This window comes from Balaenoptera musculus, chromosome 19 (assembly GCF_009873245.2).
Source record: "Balaenoptera musculus isolate JJ_BM4_2016_0621 chromosome 19, mBalMus1.pri.v3, whole genome shotgun sequence".
Taxonomy (NCBI): domain Eukaryota; kingdom Metazoa; phylum Chordata; class Mammalia; order Artiodactyla; family Balaenopteridae; genus Balaenoptera; species Balaenoptera musculus.
Window position 1 is genome coordinate 23,817,934 of NC_045803.1, and position 22,279 is coordinate 23,840,212.

Genomic DNA, 22,279 nt, shown 5'->3' on the forward strand with positions numbered 1-22,279 from the left:
GTGCATGTTAGGGCCGCGTGTGTGAGCCCGCTAGCAGGGGGACAGCCTGGGAGGAGAGGTTGGCCTCCCTCTGGTCACTGCTGTCTGCCCCACCCTGGTAACCTGCTGTCCTTACCTTGTTCAGTCTTCATGAACCTGGGTACCCCGGCAGCCTCAGTTTCCCTCCAGAGTGGCACCAGCAGGTCCAGCTGGGAGGAGTCAGGGGTCACTCGAGGGTGCCCGTCTTCCTGGCGACATCGGCCTTTTCTCTCACTCAGCACATACGGTGTTTCTCCTCTGCGAGGCACTGTGCCAGGTGCTGGGGAGATAAACACGTTTGGCCTCTGCTTACACATCAGTGCTGGATCAGACTGGCGTTAATAGCACATAAATACATGTCAAATCTTAAGCTTTCAGTTTCTCTTCTGGAAGAGGACAAAGTGTTACAGGAGGGAGCAGCAGGGACTCTGACCTGGGGGGCTGGGGAGGGCAGGAAGGTTTCTCCAAGGAAGGCCGAACAGATAGAGATCTGGAAGCTGCGTACCCGTGAACTCAGGAAGGCAGGGGAGAGACAGGTTCGGAGCAGAAGGTCAGCATATGCAGAGGCCTTGAGCTGGAAGGAGGCTGTATGTCTGGAAACAGAGCGTCAGGGGGCACGAGCACACATGGTGAGGGCCAGTTACCAGCAGTGGGCTGGGAGGCAGGTGGGGCCTTGTTGTCCTAAGAGCCTGGCAGCCACTGAAGGATTTGAAGTAGGCGGAGGGACATAATTAGATTTAGGTTCTTAAGCTTTAGGTGTGGCAGGAGGGGGCATAATAGATGTAAGGGAGTGTTTAGGAGGCAAGAGAAGAGGCGGCTTGGGCTGGGGATCAGCCGTGGAAGAGGTGAAGAGGGGCTGGTATCAAGTGTTCCGTAGCAGAAGGGGCTGAACCCAGGGCCTGAGGAACCTGCAGCCTCCCTTCCCTTCCAGCACCCTGTGCCCGTGCCCAGTCAGCGCTGGGTGCCATCCACTCACTTTGTTCTCCCTACTCAGGGAGCCTGTCCTGTCTGACCCTTCCTTTAATGGAGTTATCTTTGTCTGTGTCTCTTGACTTACAAGGCTCCTGTTTTTGTTGTTTGTTAAATGCTTTAGTCCTTTCCTAAAGCCTTTCAAATGCATTAAACTCTTCCTGGAGCCTGGGAGGAAACTGAGGCCCAGAGACCTTAGGTGGTCTGCCTGCTCTAAGTCAGCCTCTTGTGGCATTTGAGATTCTAGTGTTGGACTCAGGCTCCCAACCATGGCATCTTCCACTGTGTTCTGCCAAGGCCCCTCTCTATTCCCAGAGAAGCCCAGGTACAGGTAGAGGTTCCAGAGGAGGGTGTGGGGAGGGGTCCTCAAGATTTACTGAAAGAATCAAGTCATTGCAGTTTTTAATCCAGTGGCATTCTTGCAGCAAGGAGCCGAACCTGAGAAAGGAGCTAAGTCTGTGTGTAAGGTGGGGACTTGCCCAGAAGAGTTTGGGCTTATTAATCCAGTGAATTATTGCCACCTCCACCAGTGCCCCACAGGACTCCCCAGGCCTGGTTTCTCAGGAATCCTATGAACCTAGGGCGCACTCAGCTTTGGAAACAGCCAGGTTGGAGCGCCACCTGGTGGCCATAGCTGGGTATTTTATCCCATTTCAACAATCCCTTGTTCAGGGGTCTGTCCAGCCTTGGGCCACCGACCAGACAGATTCCTGGGCTCCATCCCAGACATACAGAATGAGTTTCAGGGGTGAGGTCAGAATAATTCTGAGACAGGGCCAGTTTGTGGGCTACTGCTTTAAAAGACCTCTTTAAAAAATACTAACAAGTATTGCGTGTTAAACTACATACCATGCACCATACTGAGAACTTTAAAACATTTTGCTTATTTCTCACAGCAGAGCTTGTCTTACAGATGAGGAAAGTGAGACTCGGGGAAGTTCAGCCACTCCCATGGGGCTGCACTGGAGGCAGGCAGTGGGGTGGCTGGTGAAAGGCGGGGGTTGGGGCCTTCCAGCTTGCCTCCTGCCGGTCAGCCCCCGCGGGTGGGAAGTGGCGGTGGCCTTGCAAGATGTGACTTCTTGGTTGCAGACGATCCTGAAGATCCTGGTCTCCGGGGGTGGCAAGTCACGGACGGGTGTGATGATCCCCATCCCGCAGTACCCCCTCTACTCAGCAGTCATCTCTGAACTCGATGCCATCCAGGTGAACTATTACCTGGATGAGGACAACTGCTGGGCCCTGAACGTGAATGAGCTCCGGCGGGCCGTGCGGGAGGCCAAAGAGCACTGTGACCCCAAGGTGCTGTGCATCATCAACCCCGGGAACCCCACAGGTCTGTGCTTTACTCCCTGGCCAGTTTCTTGGGGAGCAGGGGCAGGGTGGCTGGAGTACTGGATGTCTGGACACTAAAGCTCTAAGAAACAATGAAGTCCTCTTTGCTCCCAGGTTCCCAATCCAACTTCAGATTTGCCAACATAAAGCCATAAAATTTGCTGCAGGCCACCTTAGGAGGTGAGCAAATGCAGGCATTTTCCTGGACAGGGTTGTATTAAGACCAGTTTTTCTCCTGTTCTTGCATTTGCAAAGAATCTTCTTTTTGAGGTCACGCACAAACCATCACCATTAATCATAGGCCTCATTCTACCCTTACTCCTATTTGTTTTTCTGAACCAGTTTTCAGATTGCTGGTGTGTGCGTTGTTTTTCTTTGACACAGCGTTACTGTGTACTTTGAGGCCTGAAAAGGAAATGCCATATTAAAAACAAAAGCGAACAAACCAAAAAAACCTGATTCCAGAAGTTGAAAATCACTCCTAATTTTGCGTATTTTTCTTTAAAAAAAAAATGCACAGTTCTGCCTGTTTTGATCTTTCCAGGCTGCTGGCTTCATGTGCCCCCGATGCTATTCGGATGCCGAGAACAAGGGCTCCTCTCTCCTCCTTTGTTGAGATAAACTGGGTCAGGGCCAAAGCATGGTGGAGTTGATTGTGGAATCTGCTTCTTGGGAACATCAAATGATGCTTCAATCAGCTGAAAGCGCCACTTGAATTCCTGAGTGCAGAAAATGGGTGCAGCTGCCCTCCACCCTGGTTTATTTCCACCAACTGCTTGGGGGAAGGGATGAAGGGTCTAACCATGGTTCAGTAGGAAAATGACAGAGCTGGTTGCACATTAGAATCACAGAGGGAGCTTTTAAAAATGTCAAAGGCCAGGCTGCACCTCAGAATCTCTGGGGATGGGGCCCCCGGCATCAATATTCTATGCAGCTGAGGATGAGAAACACTGCCCTAGGATGATCGTTCTAAAACTTTAGCTTGTTAAGAAAAAAACAAACTGCTGGGCCCCACTTCTAGGTATTCCGATGAAATTAGGCTGGAGTGGGGCTTGACAATTTGCATTTCTAACAAGCCCCCAGGTGACGCTGATGCCACTGGGTCCCAAACTTGGAGTAGTAGGTCCTACATCTTAGGAAATACTCTGTATACCTAGTTTATATCATAGGGTTGGTAACTTCTTGGCCAGGTGCTTACATACATCTTCACCTGGCTGTCTGGAGAGAAATAACTGCACTAGAGACTTTCCTGTTTTAGGTCAAAGGTGGGGGAGTCATGTGAGTATATGTTAATATAAGCAGTTTTGGGGGTTCTTTTGGCCATGCTGCACAGCTTGTGGGATCTTAGTTCTCCGACCAGGGATTGAACCCGTGCCCTGAAAGTGAAAGCACTAAGTCCTAACCATTGGACCACCAGGGAATTCCCTCTCTGGGGTCTTAATGGGTGAAAATCAGCTATTGGAAGATGGGGGATGGAAAATAGAAACCTACCTGTGATAACCACGTATCTTGCCTGAACCACACACTGTGACCACTTTGGCTAAAAGGTGTCAAAATGGACTGGATGTAAGTGGCTAACAGGGCTCTTTGGGATTCAAGACAGAAACTCATCTTAAGACTTGAAGGGAGCGGATCTGTGAAGTCCAGGGTAAAGCAGCACACTTGAATCAGCGTCATTGTCATAGGAACCCCAGGCCATTTCCCAGCTCTGCTCTCCTCTGGGTTGGGATCCTTCTCAGGAAGCATCTGTCCTGGGAGTGGCCTCCAGCAGTTCCAGTCATCGCCCAGCACCTGAGCGCCCTCCGCAGAGAGCCTTGGCCATAGTTTCAGCCAAAGCCGCAGGCCAGACTCTCACTGGCGCACGTTGGCCAACCGGCCGGTGCCTGACCTGGTTAAATCACTGAGGCTGATTGGCTGGGTCTGTATCCCATGTCTCTTGCTGGAGTTTAAAGAAAGGGAGTTCCCCCTAGGACAGCTGAGTGCTGTTGCTCAGAGAAGGGCAGGATGCAGGGCTGGTGCCAGCAACAGGTATCCCCATTTGTTTGTGGGCAATTCCTTTGGCCTGGCCTCTGGCAAGGGGCACTTAGACCCCTCCCCAGCTTTGAGGCCTACAGCAGAGCCACTTCTTTTGTGCGCTGGGCTCGTGTCTCCCCCTGCTGGGCACAGCTGTGCCCTGCCCCTCTAGAGCCTATGTGACTCTCCTCCTGTACCACCGTGTGTGTTTGTCCATCCATTGGCTCAGCAGGCATGTTCTGAGTGACTCCTTCGTCCCAGGCACTGGAGAGAAGTAAGCTCTGTCCTTGTCCTACAGTTTGCATCGCTCATATCGCGGGGATTATTTGCGCACAGCAGGTCTCCTCTCCTCTCCTGAGCTGGAGGCTTCCTGAGGCCTGGCCCTGGCTCAGTTCTCAGGCATTATGTACACATGGTTTGATGCTCTTGGTGCTCAAACCTTTGCTTGCATCCTAACAAGATACACTTTGTGGGATGGCAGCCCTGGGAGAGAAGACCAGCAGCATTTGTAGGCAGGCTCAGCCCCCTGGATAGGCAGCTCCTGTCTGTCTGTGGGAACAGCAGCTGGCTCCTTGGAGCATCCAGGGCTACTACCCTTCCTAATTCCCAGAGCCATGAGCTTGCTTCATAGGAAGCCCGGTTGACCCTTTCTTGGCAGGAGATAGGTTGGTCCCTTAGCAAAGGAATTGGTTCATTGCTTAAGACAGTTTAAGTCTGAAATCCTGGCTGAATCATACCATGCTCTTATAAGATACATCTATATATTTTTTCTAAGACTTATTCTTGTTATTCTTACATGGACAAGAATATAGTTATTTTTATTTTTAACAAGAAGGTAACATACTCTATATACTGGTTTGCATCAAGATATAGATGCATATATAAATAACACATGTGCACATACATACACACATAAATATATACGTATATGTAACATCCATAGATGCACATTTATGTATAGTAAAGAAACAGCCTTTTGTGAGAAGTCAGCATGCCTGACTAGTGCTTTCCCAGAGGCTTTGTGAGTACATCAGACAACCCAGTGCCACACTTATAGTGGGCCTCAGGAAATATTGGGAAAAGGTTCATTTCTACCTTGTTGCATTTGTTCCTTTCCCCACCTAAACCCACAGTATTTCCTGTGAACTGATGGGTGAGTATTTTGCTGCTGGCTGGCACTCATTTCTCTAAGATGGATGAAATGTGGGGTCAAGCCCTGAAGGGAGACCCTGGCAGGGACTCTGCGGGGGACCCGGCAGCATCCTCAGAGGGCGCAGCTCCCATGTAGCTGCTGACGGGAGAAGGCAGAGCTGGCAGGCAGGCTCATTTCATTTAGAGCTTATTCCACAGTATTTACCGGGGCCCTGCTGAGTGCTGGCTTTGAGGGTCAGCACTGAGCCTGCAGACCTTGTCCCTGCCTCACCGAGCTTGTGTGGGGAGAAGGTGTAGCCAGTGCAGTTCTCCTGGTGCTGCCGCTGTGGGGTAAGGAGGGGAGTGGGGCTGAATGATTTAACTCCTTCAGTTTAATTTTCCTGTTCTCCATGATGCTTTCATGCCTTCTTGCCCTCCAGCACAGATTAATACAAATATACCCCCCCACACACACACACACCTCCAATAAGAATAACTAGAAAGTTGGGTGTGAAACACTGCTCCTTCCACATACCCAGCTTAAGTGAGTCAGAGGGACGGGGCTGACCGTCGGGGCTCCCCGGAGGTTGACTGAACCCCCCCAGTCACAGCAGCTACGGAGGGTGGTCCCACAGGGTCCCGGGGAACACAGATACCTGAGTGATTCTGGTTGGGGTTCTTACCTAGGGACAATTTAAACAGCATTACAACCTACCTTCTGCTTTTGTTTGGGGACTTTTTAGGTCAGGTGCAGAGCAGAAAATGCATAGAAGACGTGATTCACTTTGCCTGGGAGGAGAAGCTCTTTCTCCTGGCTGATGAGGTAAGAGCGGCCTTGGCTCTCAGAGGTGAGGGTGCACTTTCTCTTCTGGGAGAGGGAGCCAGGCCTGGTTGTTCTATAGCCAGAGAGAACTTTCTAGGTGTTGGAACAACAAGGTCGAGGATGTTCAGTGTTACACCCTGTGAGACTGTGACCAAAAATCATCCCAACATTGGTTTGGAATCTTGGTTATAAGTTTCAGAAATCTAACCCAAACTACTTTAAACTTGAAAAGTAAAAAGGTGGTAGGGTCTCTGGAGTGGGGCTGGATCCAGGGACTCAAACCATATCTTCCAGCTCCTCTCTTTCCACCCTGCTGCCTTGGCCTCACACACGGGCCTGCTATCTTCCCAGTCTAGAAAGAGAGCATTTCTTCTTGGTGGTTCCAGCAAAAGTCTCAGAATTGAGCCTCACTGGTGCAGCTCGGGTCAAACACCCATTGCTGAGCCAATTACTGTGGCCCAGTGGTTGCAATATGCAAACTGACCAGGCCCTGGGCACGGGGCAGTGTCTCTGCCCTGTGCCCCCAAACCTGCAGACAGAGCAGGGGAGGCTGTTCCCTGAGGCAAATTGAGGGCCTCTTTCTCAAGCAGGGAGAGTGGGTGCTGGGTGGGCCTAATGCTGTGTCCCGTGAGGAGGGGAGTCTTAATTAACCCCCCACAGCTGCTGCTTCTTGAACCCCAGTTCTGGAGACAAGGCATGCCCATTCTTTTCCTGCAAGGAAAGAAATGAAAGACCCATCATATCCTGTTTTCATTTCTTCATTGCTGAATGACTTCTAGTTAGTCGCAGCTTCTAACACAGAAGCTTCATTTCTTTGCTCCTCAGCGCCCCCCCGCCCCGCCCCACACACAGAGCACTTACCCACCAAATTGTTGCCGGGATTAATAGCAGATGGACCTAAAATCTTCATATCTATAGGAGAGAATGGACAGCAGAGCGACCTGGGGCACAAACCTCTTCCCTCGGGGTCTGGGAAGGGAGGCGTGGGGCAGGAGGAAGCTCGGCCTGGCTTGCTGAAGGTGGAGCTGGCCTGACCCTCCTGCTGACCCACAGCACTCCAGAGAGCCTCGGTTTCCCTGATGTCCAAACTGGGTATGGGAAGCTCATCTCCCAGGGCAGGTGGGACGCTTGCCTGCGGCGCGCTAGACAGTGCGGGGACAGGGAGGCGCTGCTCGGTCCAGTGTGGGCGCTGCTCGGTCCAGTGTGGGCGCTGCTCGGTCCAGTGTGGGCGCTGCTTGGTCTAGTGTGGGCGCTGCTCGGTCCATTCTGGGGGCTGCTCGGTCTAGTGTGGGCGCTGCTCGGTCCAGTGTGGGCGCTCTTTGGTCCAGTGTGGGTGCTCTTTGGTCTAGTGTGGGCTGCTGGGTCCAGTGTGGAGGCTGCTTGGTCCAGTGTGGGCGCTGCTCGGTCCAGTGTCGGCGCTGCTTGGTCCAGTGTGGGCGCTGTTTGGTCCAGTGTGGGCGCTGCTCGGTCCAGTGTGGGCGCCGCTCGGTCCAGTGTGGGCGCTGCTCGGTCCAGTGTGGGCGCCGACAGCAGTGGTGGACAGAGAGCTGGGTGAGTGCCGTGAAGTGCGGAGGGTACACAGTTAGCACTTCAGGTGCGGAGGTCAGGACAGGTGCATGAACTGCTTTCACCACTCATCTTGTTGACGGAAGTGAACATCACACTCCGGGAGGAAACCTGCTTGGGCAGGTGGGGTACTTGATGTCGTCACTGGCACATGAGGCAGAAAGGAGGTCTGGAGACTGGGTGAGGCTCATGTGGGCGAATCCAGTGGGCATCCAGCCCGAGGCCTTCCCTCCTTGCTTGTTCTGGAAGGTTCCCTCAGGCACGTCTGGCTTGGCAGTGGTGCCCGAGGCTGGGCCTCACGGCAGGCTGCCTGGCTGCAGTTTGGCCCGGAGCACCTGTGCCCTCCCTCAGCCGCCGCCTGGGTGGGTCAGGCTTCTGGGGGACTTGCGATGACTGTCTCCATCCCGTCCCCTCCTGCAGGTGTACCAGGACAACGTGTACTCTCCAGACTGCAGATTTCACTCCTTTAAGAAGGTGCTTTACGAGATGGGGCCCGAGTACTCCGGCAACGTGGAGCTCGCCTCCTTCCACTCCACCTCCAAGGGCTACATGGGCGAGTATGTGGGCCCCCACCTCCCTCCCGCTGCCCCTGGGCCTGCTTGGTCCCTGTGCTTCTCTGCCCTGCCCCACCTCAGTCTGCTGGACAGAGACGGCTGCCCTTATCCACCATCTCTGCTGATCTAAGAAGCAGGAGGAGACAGGCCACACCTCCCCAAAGGGAGCACGGTGGTGTGAGGACAGACCTTGTGCAAAGGCTCGTGTAAAATAAGGCTGTGATGAAAATGAAAACAGGACCTCACAGCAGCTTCCAATGCTAGTGTTTTCTGCCAGCCATGTCGCTGTTGCTCTGACATTGACTGAACTCTGAGGGCCAGGGAAGGCAGGTTGAGTGGACAAATGCTGTCAGGCCAATAGGCCAAGCTCTGTGTGCAGGAGCTCTGTATGCACCCTGCCTTAGCACTGCGTGACCTCTGGGGCCAGAGTCAGCTTCAATCCTGTATTCATTCATTCAGCTAATATTTATTGAGCACCTGCTATGAGTCCAGTACTGATCTCGGCACTGAGGTTACAGCAGTGAGCAAACCACAGCCATCCCTGCCCTCACAGAGTTTTGCTTTAGTGAGGAGAGAGAGGCAATAGACAAACGAATATCACACGTCAAGTGGACAAAAATAATTAGAGAAGAGATGGGAATGCCGAGAGGTGGGGTCTGGTCACTGAGGAGTTGGCTTTTGAGTTAAGACCCATGGGAGAGGGTGTGGGGAGCTACACAGATGTCTGAGGAAAGTGCATTCCAGACAGAGGGAACAGCATGTGCAAAGGCCCTGAGGTGGAAGGAGCAGCTGGTTGAGGAGCGGCAAGGGGACTAGAAAGGAGTGAGAGAGAAAGTGGCAGAAGTTGAGACCAAAAAAAGTCATAGGAGGCCAGATCACCCGGGCTACTTAGGTTATTTTTTACTTTTACTCAGAGTGAGATGGGAACCCTTGGAGGGTTTACACAGAGGTGTGACTTCTCCTGACTTATGTTTTACCAGATTCTCTGGCTGCTGTGTGATGGGAGTAGGGACAGAAGTGGGCACTCGAGTCAGAAGGCTGTTATGGTCCAGGGGAGGTATCGTGGGCCAGGGTAGAGGTGGGGAGAAGATGTTGGAATTTGGATATGATTGAAGGTGGAGTTGACAGGTGTTGCTTGATGGAAAAGGTGGGTGTGAGAGAGAGAAGTCAAGGATGGTTCCCAAGTTTTTTGTTCAAACAGCAGGAAGGATAGAGTTGCCATCAATAGATGAGGATTGCTGTGTGTGAAGCAGGTTTTGGGGTAAAATTAGAAGTTGGTTTTGGATGTGTAGAATTTGCAGATGCCTATTGGATGTCCAGATGGAGATGGATGTGTGAGTCTGCAGCTCAGGGCTGATATCCAGCTGGAGATTAAAGTTTGTGAGATGTCAATGTATGAGTTGTTAGACAGATCTCTGAGCCTGGATGTCTCACCAGGGGTGAGTATAGATAGAGAAGAGGTCCGGGGACTGGGCCCAGGCCCTCCCTGCTCAGCAGTTAGGGGAGGACGGAGGAACCTACAAACTAGACTGAGATGGAAAGGCCAGTGCATTTACAGCTAAGGACATTCATTACCCAGCGTTGTGGGAGTTCTGCTTTATGCCAGGTGTCAGGAGGGGGTCTGGAGGCCAGTGTAACTGTGAAGCTTCAAGAAATATTTTAGCCAGGTCAAGGGAGCTGTCCCCTTGGGATGGTCACCCAACTGTTCTTGGCTATATTTGATGTGGGCAGGGGTTGATTGATGCTGGTCTTTCTGGTCTACCCCAGTAGTGATGCTGCCTCCTTGCTAGACTTCATGTGTCGTGTAGCTCTTTTCCTAAACAAATATGTTCTCCGTTAACTCATTTTTCAAACTCAAGTGTGTTTGTCACATACCTACCCATCTCTCCATCTGTGTTACTGATGACTGTTTTAACGGTAATACCCTGGATGTCGGTAACCTGAGGTGGCATCCTGTTGCCCTCAGATCCTGATTACCTAGGATCAGACCGATTTGCCCAATTTGATATTCTGCTCATCAGCAGAGGATAAAGCAGAAAGTTTCTTCTTTCAACTTTGTTACAGGAAACGTTTCCGAGATGCCAGAATTTATCTTCCCGCATTGGAAAAGCGAGTTGAGGGATCACATGGGGATCTGTCTCTGCCAGTTAATTCTGCAGCCTGATCCCAAAAGCGTTTTATTGAGTGTCTCATATCAGGGGCTCTGAGGTTGTGTGGGTGTGGTACACGTACAGAGGAAGGCAGGAGCTGGTGCCTGCGTTTCTGTGCTTATTAGTCTGAATGTTATCAATCGAAGTCCAGAAAGTGTGACTGATGGAGCTGATTTCGTTCTGAAAGGTTTTTGTTTTGTTTTGTTTTTTTGTATGATCTCAGCTTATTTTCCTGAGATTTGACTGTATTTCAGTCAGGATCCTTTTGGAAATAAGTAACAGAAACTCAACTTGAACTGGCCTACATCAAAGAGGCTTTTTAAAAAAATCCATATCAGGGGACTTCCCTGGTGGTCCAGTGGTAAAGAATCTGCCTACCGCGATGAAGAGTGGCCCCCGCTTGCTGCAACTAGAGAAAGCCCTAGCGCAGAAACAGAGACCCAACACAGCCAAAAATAAAATATAAAATTAAATAAATAAATGTAAAGAAATTGCCAAACTATTAAAAAAAAAAAAAACACAGAACAGTACTTATAAACTCAACCTAATTGAGATAATCATTAGGTGGGCTGAAGCTGTGACTTTTTAGCCTCAATTAGATGCTTAATGAATTAAGCTGGCTGGTTATATTAATTATGAAAAAAAGGAACAAAATTAAAATTTAGAAAAAGTGAAGTGTTGGAAATACTTGTTGAAGATTGTTTCTATAAGGCAAAATATTATTAAGACTTTTATAGTGTTTAGTTTCATGGGAATAACCTACCCTCCCCCACCCACAGACACACAAAGTTCTTCCCTTTGACTTTCAAAAAGTCACTTTTTAAACATATTTTAAGGACACGTTGAATAACAAAGATAGGAATTGCTTGTATATCTTTCTCTTTAAAAGTTAGTCTAAAAAATCACAACCTAATTTGTGTGCTAGGTGTAGAGCATCTTTTGCACAACACATTATAAATAAATAGATTATGTCACCATATGTTTTTTCTTCATGCCAAAAGTGATATTCAATGTATTTAGCAACCAATATAGACATACTGGTTCTATGGTCCTATTGATTTGGAGAGAAGAAATTCCTTGAGATGATACCGTGTTATATTGATATTTTACAAATCTCCTTAAAGACACAATATAATTATTGCATTCAGTACATGCTCAATAAATGCTGTAAAAGTATGCTAAAAAAAAAAAAAAAAAAAAGAATCTGCCTTACAGGGACTTCCCTGGTGGCACAGTGGTTAAGAATCCACATGCCAGGGCTTCCCTCGTGGTGCAGTGGTTGAGAATCTGCCTGCTAGTGCAGGGGACACAGGTTCGAGCCCTGGTCTGGGAAGATCCCACATGCCGCGGAGCAACTAGGCCCGTGAGCCACAACTACTGAGCCTGTGCGTCTGGGGCCTGTGCTCCGCAACAAGAGAGGCCGCGATAGTGAGAGGCCCACGCACCACGATGAAGAGTGGCCCCCACTTGCCGCAACTGGAGAAAGCTCTCGCACAGAAACGAAGACCCAACGCAGCCAAAAATAAATAAAAATAAATTAATAAATTAAAAAAAAAAAAAAAGAAAGAATCCACATGCCAGTGCAGGGGACACGGGTTCGATTCCCTGGTCGGGGAAGATCCCACGTGCCATGGAGCAACTAAGCCCGTGCGCCACAACTACTGAGTCTGCGCTCTAGAGCCCTCGAGCCACAATACTGAAGCCCGCACACCTAGAGCCCGTGCTCCGCAACAAGAGAAGTCACCGCAATGAGAAGCCCGTGCACCGCAACAAAGAGTAGCCCCTGCTCGCTGCAGCTAGAGAAAGCCTGCACGCAGCAACAAACACCCAACACAGCCAAATAAAAAAATAAATAAAAAATAAATAAAATTTAAAAAGTCAAGGAGTAAAGTTGAATCAGGGGGCTTAAAAGTGTCACCAGATCTCTGTTTCTGCTTTCTGGCTTTGTCTTGTTTTCTTTCTCAGCTCTGCTTTCCTTTTTTTTTTTTTTTGCCCGCACTGCGTGGCTTGTGGGATCTTAGTTCCCCGACCAGGAATTGAACCCTGGCCCTCGGCAGTGAAAGTGCCAAGTCCTAACCACTGGACCGCCAGGGAATTCCCTGCTTTGCTTTCCTTTGGGTTGGCTTTGTTTTCAGGCTTCAGAAAGTTCTAGCAAAGTCCTCAGGCTACTGCTCACATGCCCACCCCTCGAACCTGTGCAGGGGGTGCCTGGCCTGAATCACATGCCCCTTTGGAGCAGGGCTAGTGTATAAGTTAAGAGTCAGGCTAAGCTGCTCTAACCAAAAGGCCCCAAAATACAGTGGCTCAAACGAGATGGAAGTGTGTCTCTGTGATTACAGTCCAAAGGCATGGGGAGTCCAGGACTGGCTCTGCCCCATGAGGTCATTCAAAGATGGGCTGCTGGGCTGGCTCTGTCTTCTCAACATGTGGCCAGCGCTGAGGCTGCTGTTCTGGCGTGTGCATTTCTCAGGAGGTGGGGAAAAGGAGAGAGGAAGGAGGGAGCACGCTTTTAAGGAATTGAAGTGGAATTTACACAGATCACTCCCATTCACTTTCCACTGGCAACGCTCAGTGTTGGGCATGGGAATGTTTACAGAAGATTCTGGCCGGCTGGAGGCACTTGGTAGAGGTCTCTCTGTGACCGGTGGGTCCTCTCCCCGTCTTCAACCTTTTAGGTGTGGCTACAGAGGAGGCTACATGGAGGTGATCAACCTGCACCCTGAGATCAAGGCCCAGCTGGTAAAGCTGCTCTCGGTGCGTCTGTGCCCGCCAGTGTCTGGGCAGGCTGCCATGGACATCGTTGTGAACCCCCCGGTGCCAGGAGAGGAATCCTTCGAGCAGTTCAGCAGGGTGAGTCGGCTTGTCCCACGGCCTGCCTGCATCACTGCTGCGGCCAGTGTTCACCATGTATTGTCTCAACGGCCACGGGGATGCTTGTTGTTCCACGTGGTGCCTGACTCACCCCAATGAGGTTAAGTCTCAGGATGCAGCTGGGCTGTATTTGAAGTGGGAGGACTGTTGCGTGTGTGTGTGTGGGGAGGGTGCACCCCTTCCTCTTTCTCGCCTGTGAGCACCACGGATGGGCAGGCGCCCAGAGGGAACGGCCTTGTGTCCTGAGAACACCCTGGGTGGGAGTGGGAGGGGAATGATTCTGTTACTAAACTAAAAGGGGGAAATGGATGAGCATGGCATTGATTCCAGGCCACGGGCCTGCCTGTGGCTTAAGACACAGCTGCAGGCTGTCCTTGCAGCTTGAAGTGATGCAGTCAGACCTTTTTAACTGCAAGTGACAAAAACCCAACTCTAAGTAGTTTAAACAGAAATGGAATTTATTGGTCATATAACCAAGAAGTCAGTTCCCAGCTGTTCTAGATTCACAACCTTTTTTAAAAATTGTGGTAAGATACACAGAACATGCAATTTACCATTTTGATCATTTTTAACTGGACAGTTTAATGCATAAAGTACACTCAAATTGTTGTGCAACCATTACCACCATCCATCTCCAGAAACTTCTCATCATCCCAAACTGAAGCTCTGTACCCATTAAACAATAACTCCTCATTTCCCCCTCCCCCCAGCCCCTGGTAACCTCTGTTCTACTCTCTGTGAATATGACTCCTCTAGGTACCTCATATACAGCATTTGTCTTCTTGTGACTTTATTTCAATTAGCATGATGTCTTCAGGGTGTATCCCTGTTGTGGCGTGTGTCAGACTGTGTCTCCTGTTTAAGGCTGAGTGGCATTCCGCTGTGTGTACATGCTACGTTTTGCTGATCCGTTCATCCGCAGGCCACAGCTCTTCACCCACACGTTCCAGTAGTACTTGTAGAAGCGCTGGGCTGCTTGCTCCAGCTTTGGACACATGTCCAGCTCTGAGCCTGTCGCTGATGTGCTTTGCCTGGATCACGTGCCCCAAACACACCACATGGATTGGGGGAAGGGTGGCTCCCCAAAATGAAGTGGTGGGGCTGTCTCCTAGAAGCATGTTCTAGGGTGTTCCATCCAGGCCCAAGTTCATTCAGACCAATGCGCAGGGACCGGTTTTTCTCATTTTCAGGAATGACATCCTGGTACAAGAGTAGAACCCATGACACAGGCTACCTAGGACCTACCTGTGGCCCGTGTGCTCCTGCCCCAGGGCACGTGGCAGCCTCATGGGCTGAGCGTCTGTGGAAGAAGTTCCTGCAGAGGGATGTGTGTTTCGCCCACCTCCCCCATTTGCCGTGCTTATGCACACACAAGCTCACCTGCACCAGTCTGCCCCGACGCCCTAGTTTGAAGGGATAGTTTCCAGGGTCTGGAGCCATGATGTCCAGAGATGCTAACTTCTGTGCTTTCTCTGTCTCATCAGGAGAAAGAGTCCGTCTTGGGTAACCTGGCCAAAAAAGCTAAGCTGACAGAAGACCTGTTTAACCAAGTCCCAGGAATTCACTGCAACCCCTTGCAGGGGGCCATGTACGCCTTTCCTCGAATCTTCATCCCTGCCAAAGCCATGGAGGCAGCTCAGGTCAGGGGTGCCAGGTCAGGGCTGGCTCTCTCACTGGGTTCACATGGGACTGCTTCTTACCATGGGGAGCTAAAGTGTTGGCCCTAGAGGCTCTGAACTTTGTGTATCCGTTGGTCAGATGGTACTTAATGTGTAAAGATGACGGGCTCTCAGAGACCCAGCCCTGCAGCATGCTGTGCTGAGGCGGCAGGTGTGAGGCCGCCCCCAGGTGAGCGGTGCACTGAAGGCAGGTGCCCACGTGTGATGTGATGCATTTAAAACTGAACAGATGCTGGGGAAGCATCAAGAGCTGTCTCTTCCACCTGGCCACAGTACCCTAGAGCAGCGCTTCTCAAAGTTGAGTGTGTACCTGGATCACCTGGGGTCCTGTTAAAAATGCCGATACTGGTTCAAGAAGTCTTTGGAGGGGCCCAATATTCTGCATTTCTAGTAAGTTCTCAGGTGGGGCCACAGACCCTGGTTTGAGGATCAAGGGCCAGAGCCGTATCTCTGAAAGTGTCCTCACACCCCCTTACCTCCTCAATACCTTGTTAAACATTCAAAATCTGGCCCCACCCCTCGGCCAATTGAATCAGAATTTCTGGTGTTGGAGCCTGAGAACCTATTTAACAGGTGGCCTGGTTGTGCAAACCGAAGTGTGAGAAGCACCAACAGTAGGGCCCCTGAGAGGCTTGTTCCTTAAGGCCCCCTGGGCAGAGACGTCAGGGCCCCGGCTTGGCGTATAGGAGGACACGGCCAGTGCTTGTGGAGCTGCTCCGTGGGGGTGGGGTACACAGGCAACAGGCTGGCACTCCCCACTGGAGAGCAGAAGCCCTGCAGCCCATGGCTGTCCCAAAGTGGCCTTTGGGTTCTTTGTTCCCGGCCCCAGCTGCCTACAGCACCCAGCATCCTGCCTTGCTTCTCACAGGAAGGGAGGGCAGAAGGGCCCCGCCATGGGAAAGAACCTGCCATCTCAAGTGTATTTGGCTTTGAGATTGTCATGTTTGTACGGTGCGAAACCAGGAATGAATCCTAAGTTCTGTCCCACTCCCACAGGCCCATAAGATGGCCCCCGACATGTTCTACTGCATGAAGCTCCTGGAGGAGATGGGCATCTGTGTCGTGCCCGGCAGCGGCTTTGGGCAGCGGGAAGGCACCTACCACTTCAGGTACCACCTCCTCTGCACCGGCGGGCTGCTCCCGGGTTTGTCTTGGGAAACTTGGGCTTCTTAACATCAAGGCACCTACAGAGACTGGGATATGTGGAGCCCCTGTCCCCCCATCCCACTCCCATTCTGTCCTGCTGCAGAGATAGCTGAGACCCTGCGCCAGGGACTAAGGAAGACTGTGGGCGACGCCAAGGTCATCTCCTTGACTGCTCTGTCTCCATCTATCACACGCCATCTGCAGTGTTCCCGTGCTGTGTTTTCTTTTCCTTCCCCTGTCCCTTTTCAACTCCGTGATGGTATCATACAGCATCCAGGAGCTCAGTAGCTTGTCCACTGCACCAAAAGCCTGCTGAGATGTTGCCTCCGAGACGTGGTGGAATTGCTGTGCCGCCTTTCACAGGCACGCGACTCTGCTGGGCGAGCCGGAGCAGCTCAGCCAGGTCCTCCGCTGAGGCCAGCTCTGTTCCAAACAGCACCCTCTCCATGCACGGCACTCTCAGATGTTTCCTGCGGCAGATGCTAAAAAAAGAAATGTCATGGGCTTAGCACCTGGGGCTAAGTCTTGAGTCAGTGAAGGTCGTGGGTAGGGCCCCCGCCAATGGACAAACATGTGTGGGTGGTGTGGATGGCCTTTCCACCCTTGTTGGGTTCACCTTGGCAATTCACGGCTCATTCAAGAAGTGGTTACTTCTCGAGGGCTGCCCTTAAGGCTGGGAAGCAGGCTGATAGTATTGGAGGGAGGAGTTAGTTACCATGGCAACGTGGGAATTCCTATGGAGGAAAGTTATGACTGGAGGTTCTCACTATGAGACTGATGGTGGAGATGGAAAAGGCCTGTCTAGCAGGAGTGGAGTCTCGCTCTGTAGCCATAGGAAATACCAAGAGTCACGCGCTCGAGGAAGTTCTATGCACCTCTCAGTGTTGGGCAGACCTTTTGTGATTATGGGTGGATGTGTTAGTGAGCTGAGGTGCTGCCACCAGCTTATTGCTTTTGTTCACATATATGAGTTGGGTAAAAAAATGTGTGAATGGTGGGAGAAAGTGGTTCAACAAGTGCCAGGTGCTGTCCAGGGCCTGGAGCCATCGCAGTGGACAAGACAGGCCTGTCCCTCCCCACGCAACTTGCCCGCACCTCCTGGTCTCTGCAGCCGCAAGTGGACGAGTGACCTGCCAGGTTCACTTCTCTCCTCACTTCCAGAGCAACTCGTGTCCGACTGACGCTGTTCTCTTTCCTGACAGAATGACCATTCTTCCTCCGGTGGAGAAGCTAAAGACGGTTCTACAGAAGGTGAAGGACTTTCACATAAAGTTCCTGGAGAAGTACGCGTGAGGACTCCTCAGGCCCCAGAGGGAGACCTGGCCCTCAGCTTTCCTCCTGATGCCCACCCAGCCCAGACTGGATTTGCCCCCCCCCCCAGCGACTCCGCCTCAGGCCCTACGAAGGCCACTGGTCGCTTTCATCGTCATTTTGCCCCAGGAGACTTCTTTCTCTGTGCCTTGATGTTGGGAACACCTCTCTTCTGAGCAAATGTGAATTGGGGTTGTCTCAGAAGCCCTGTTTTTTGATGCAACCAAAGTAGAGGGGACTTGCTCAGCGTATGTGGTGGTGTTCTCAGAATCTGTTGTTGTTGCTTTTGGAAAAATCTTTCGGGGTTGAAACAATCAGGGTGTGTTGGGTGAGCTGTTTCAGATCTGGAGAAACAAGGTGTCGGGAAATGTATAACTTAACCATGATGAGGACTGGAAATCCCAAACTCACCACCATGATCTGTGAAATAAAACCCTTAGCGGTGTGAAAATCTAGTCCTTCAAACAGGAGAGCCTAGAGTCCACTGGAGGCTCCGAGAGGGCCTGCCCTGCTGAGGCAGCCTGCTCTCAGACAAGAATGGTAGGGACAGCAGCGCATGGGGCTGGACCGCATGCCAGACTAGGTGGTGGCGGGCACCGGGGGCTATGGCCAAGGTCAGAGGGTCCTGCAGGGGAGGAGTGGGTGTGAGCCAGGCTCCGATTTGAACCAGGCCTCCACGTGGGAGCACACAGCAGGTAGTGAGGACTCTGCACATACAAGGGCTTTGGGTGAAGGGTTCTCTTGGGCACGCTTAGGCTGGGATGCCCACCCAGGGGTCTCCCTGGACTCCAGGGGCACAGGGTTCAACCCAGCAATATCCCAGTCACGTAGAGGGATTCTGCCTGGTGGCGTGTGGATCCAACCCACTGTTTCCCAACAACCAGTCTCACCCAAGGGCTTGAGTGAGCCTTTAGGTGATAGGAGGGGAAGGAAACACTGAAAATGTCCTAGTGAGGGAGGGGTATCCTTAAGGACATGAAGACAGTTAAACCACACCCCCTTCCCATAGCGTTTGTTGAGTTGTTTCAAGCGGAATTTGGTCCATTTCCTAGCTCTTAATTGGTCAAAGTGCCTGGTAGCATGGCTGCTGTGTACATGTGATCCGATTCAAAGTTTATAGAAGTATTTTACCTTATATGCAAAGTGTTTTGCCTCCACATCTGCTTCTGGCTCCCCTCCCAGACTCTGCAGACTGTCCTGTAGCATCAGTCATCTCTCGGGGGGGTGGGAGTTGGGGGATCATCCACCAAGTGCGCAGTTTCCCTGGTATGAGCAAACCTGGGTGCAGGGCCCAACCCGTGCTCCCAGAAAGTGGGCACTACGGGTGGCAGCAGGCTTACGCCCTCTTTTCCTACTGTGGTCCTTCCCTGGTGGGCGGTTAGGGAAGCCAAGGCCAGCTCAGGAGTCTGGGGATCCAGCAAGTCCCAAAGTGGAATTGAAGGGACTGGAGAGAAATCTGAAAAGGCTAAAGGAGTGAGCTTTGAAAGCAGCCTCCTGTGCTATAATTCCCATGCCGGGTCCACGCAGGGGATGCAATAGGAAACTTCAAACTGTCCTTACCCACTAGCATTACAGTCCCTATGAAGAAAGTAGCCACAATCTCAAATAACAAAGAAGGGAATGTTTTGGGACTTTTTCTTCCTTAAAAATTTGAGAAAATTGCACTTGTGCTTGTTGATGGTATAAAATCCAGGATGTGTCCCAGAGTTGTGAGATTTCTGGTGGAAAGGTTAAATAGTAGAAGCTAGTATATTTTTTATATTTTTGTAACAATTGCTTTTTTCATGGGGGGTGGGGTAGGGTTAGTATTTGTAGTTTTAACAAGTCCAGTAGTTTTTTTATGAATCTCTTCAGATTATAAATAACCCCTAAAAACTTTGCAATGTTTACATGATTTTTTTAAAAAGATGTCATATACACTTGGTTTGGTTTTAAAATAAATGAGTAAAAACTTAATAAGGTCAGTTGGTTTAGGAGGTTAACTTCATTCAGGTAGGAACGCTGATCATGATAGATTTGATTTTCTGCAGATTCTGATGTCTTGTTTGGGCACCACCAGGGTAAGTCGTTTGTCATTTGAGGTCGCACTTTAAATCCACACCTGTGAAGTTTTCTGCTGTTCATCTAGATCTGCATGTGGGGATGCTGGGCTATACCTTGTTGATCCATCACCTTGCACCTTGAGGCCGGACTGGTTGTCCCCATGTTTGTGGATTTGCAGGAAGAGATGTTTTCCAAAGGTAAAGGTACTTCATGATAAGCTCTGGTGGAAATTTCTGAACAATAAAATGTATGTCCAAAATGGTGACTGTGTTCAACTTGCTTTGTAGTTTAAATCTAAATATCAAGTGGACATCACTAATTGTATATCTTCACTCTTATGTTCATTCTTACATTCCTAAGTCACAGCTTTTCAGTTTCCATTTCTTCTTAGGTGTCAACTCCAAGGACCCTGGGCTGCTTTTTATTGCTTGAGGTGGGAAAACTTCACGGATTCTTTAAAATAGAATGTTGTTCAAATGAAAACAGACCTTGATTTTCTAGTGGGAGCGAAACAGGAACTAGCAGCCTCTTCACAGGGGGCAGGGGAGGGCAGGCAGGCAGGGAGAGCCAGAGAAGCAGCCCTGAGGCCAGTGGGGAAAAGGGGAGCTGCCTATACAAGGGATTTCATTCATTTCCCTAGCCTTTCCCAGATCCATGTCAATGTTAAAGTGTGGTTCTGGGATTCAGAACTTTATTTTTCACTTAAAACAGAAACGTCTGTCTTTATTAAAGAAAACTTGGAAAATATATTTTTTAAAAAATAGGATTCTTTCAGGTGGAAGACATGGAAACCTACTCAAAGTAGCTTCAGCAGAAGAGAATTTACTGTGTCATGTAAGAGGAATTTATTGAAATCCTGGAGGGATGCTGACTTTAGTTTTGATGTGCACTGTTAAGTGCAAAGCCTGCCTGTCTGTCTGTCCAGTTCCACATCGAAAAATCCCACGGAAGGGCTCTGCCTTGGTCCACATGCCCTTCTCTGAACAGTCACTGTGGCCCTTGAGAATAGAGTCCTTTGGCTGGCCCTGTGCATGAGCGGTGGTAGACAAGGGCCTAGAATCGCCAGACCCATCAGGGCCATTGGAGGAGAAGCTGTTTCCCATAGGAATGGGGGCTGGAGGTGGTGCCACACCCACAAACCTCATTTAACCACAGGTGGCTCTTTAGAGAGGGGCTGGGGAAGGAGGTGGTGTGTTCAAGGCAGGTTGAAAGTCATTACTGGTTGATAACCAAGGGGACTGGAGATGCTCTGCACACACACACTGTACACACACATACACACACACACCCAGGGACATGTGCATCTCCTTGTCTGGGGAGCAAACTTGGTGTAGTTTATTCTACAAAGAGTTTATTAAATGGACAAGGATGGGGAAATACAGTAATTATTCTAGACTATTTTTGGTATAGTGTTTGCTGTAACCACACCTAGAAAGCTTTCCAATGTTTGATTTGAAAGCATAAGCCACAGACTTCTAGGGAATGGGGAATCAGAAGCTAATAAGATGTGGTCACTGTTCTCAAAAAGCCTACAGATGGAATGGCCACCAGATGGTTCAGTGCTCAAATCCCATCCACCCAATAGTGCTGGGCTTAAAAGAAGTATGTGGGTGAGGCATAGGAGGGAGGGGCTGATGCTGTACTCTGCCTAGTTGGGGGGCCTCTACCTACCTCTGCTCTTTCCACAGTGCCTTCTGAGGGCTTCCAGGTATCTTGCTTTTGGCCTTCATCCCGCCACCGAGCCAGGAGGCCCCTCAAGAAAAAGAAAGATGAAACTTACTGCCAGGCACCCACCCACCTCTCTTCCTGAAGAGGACACGTCGGTTAGTTAGAGTTTCCTATTTCATTCTCCCACTTGAAAAAATAAGAGGCACCCACACACCTACGGTCAATCAATCTATGACATAGGGGCAAGAATGTACAATGGAGAAAAGACAGTCACTTCAATAAGTGGTGCAGGGAAAACTGGACAGCTACATACATGTAAAACAGTGAGATTAGAACATTTCTTCCCTCACGCCATCTACAAAAATAAACCCAAAATGGATTAAAGACCTAAATGGAAGACCCAAAACCATAAAACTCCTAGAGGAGAACGTAGGCAGTACATTCTTTGACATAAATCATAGCAATATTCCTTTGGATCTATCTCTCAAGGCAAAAGAAATAAAAGCAAAAATAAACAAATTGGCCTTAATTAAACTTCAAAGTTTTTGTACAGCAAAGGAAACCATTGGCAAAATGAAAAGACAACCTACTGACTGGGAGAAAATATTTGCAAATGACCTGACTGACAAGGGGTTAATACCCAAAATCAGCTCATACAGTTCAAGGTAAAAAAAAAAAAAAAAAAAAAAGCCAATCAAAAAATGGGCAGAAAACCTGAATAGACATTTTTCCAAAGAAGACATAACAGATGGCTAACAGGCACATGAAAAGATGCTTGATGTCGCTAATTATTAGAGAAAGAAAAAAAAAAAGAAAAAAAATCACCTCACACTGGTCAGAATGGCTATCATCAAAAAGTCTACAAATAACAAATGCTGGAGAAGGTGCAGGGAAAAGGGAACCCTGCTACACTGTTGGTGGGAATGTAAATTGATACAGCCACTATGGAGACAGTATGGAGGTTCCTCAAAAAACTAAAAATAGAACTACCATATGATCCAACGA

At 49.9% G+C, this 22,279-nt stretch overlaps 1 protein-coding gene across 1 annotated transcript in view; it reads left to right on the forward strand.

Annotated features, from left to right (window-relative positions):
* Positions 1-19,878, forward strand: part of GPT2 (glutamic--pyruvic transaminase 2) — a 34,405-nt gene extending 14,527 nt beyond the window's left edge. Inside the window, exons 6-12 of the mRNA XM_036833098.1 lie at positions 2,077-2,320; positions 6,207-6,286; positions 8,273-8,409; positions 13,232-13,406; positions 14,912-15,067; positions 16,103-16,215; positions 17,455-19,878. Coding sequence (XP_036688993.1) covers positions 2,077-2,320; positions 6,207-6,286; positions 8,273-8,409; positions 13,232-13,406; positions 14,912-15,067; positions 16,103-16,215; positions 17,455-17,545 — 996 coding nt within the window. The 3' untranslated portion in view covers positions 17,546-19,878. The remainder of the gene's footprint in view (positions 1-2,076; positions 2,321-6,206; positions 6,287-8,272; positions 8,410-13,231; positions 13,407-14,911; positions 15,068-16,102; positions 16,216-17,454) is intronic.
* Positions 19,879-22,279: the final 2,401 nt, after the last annotated feature.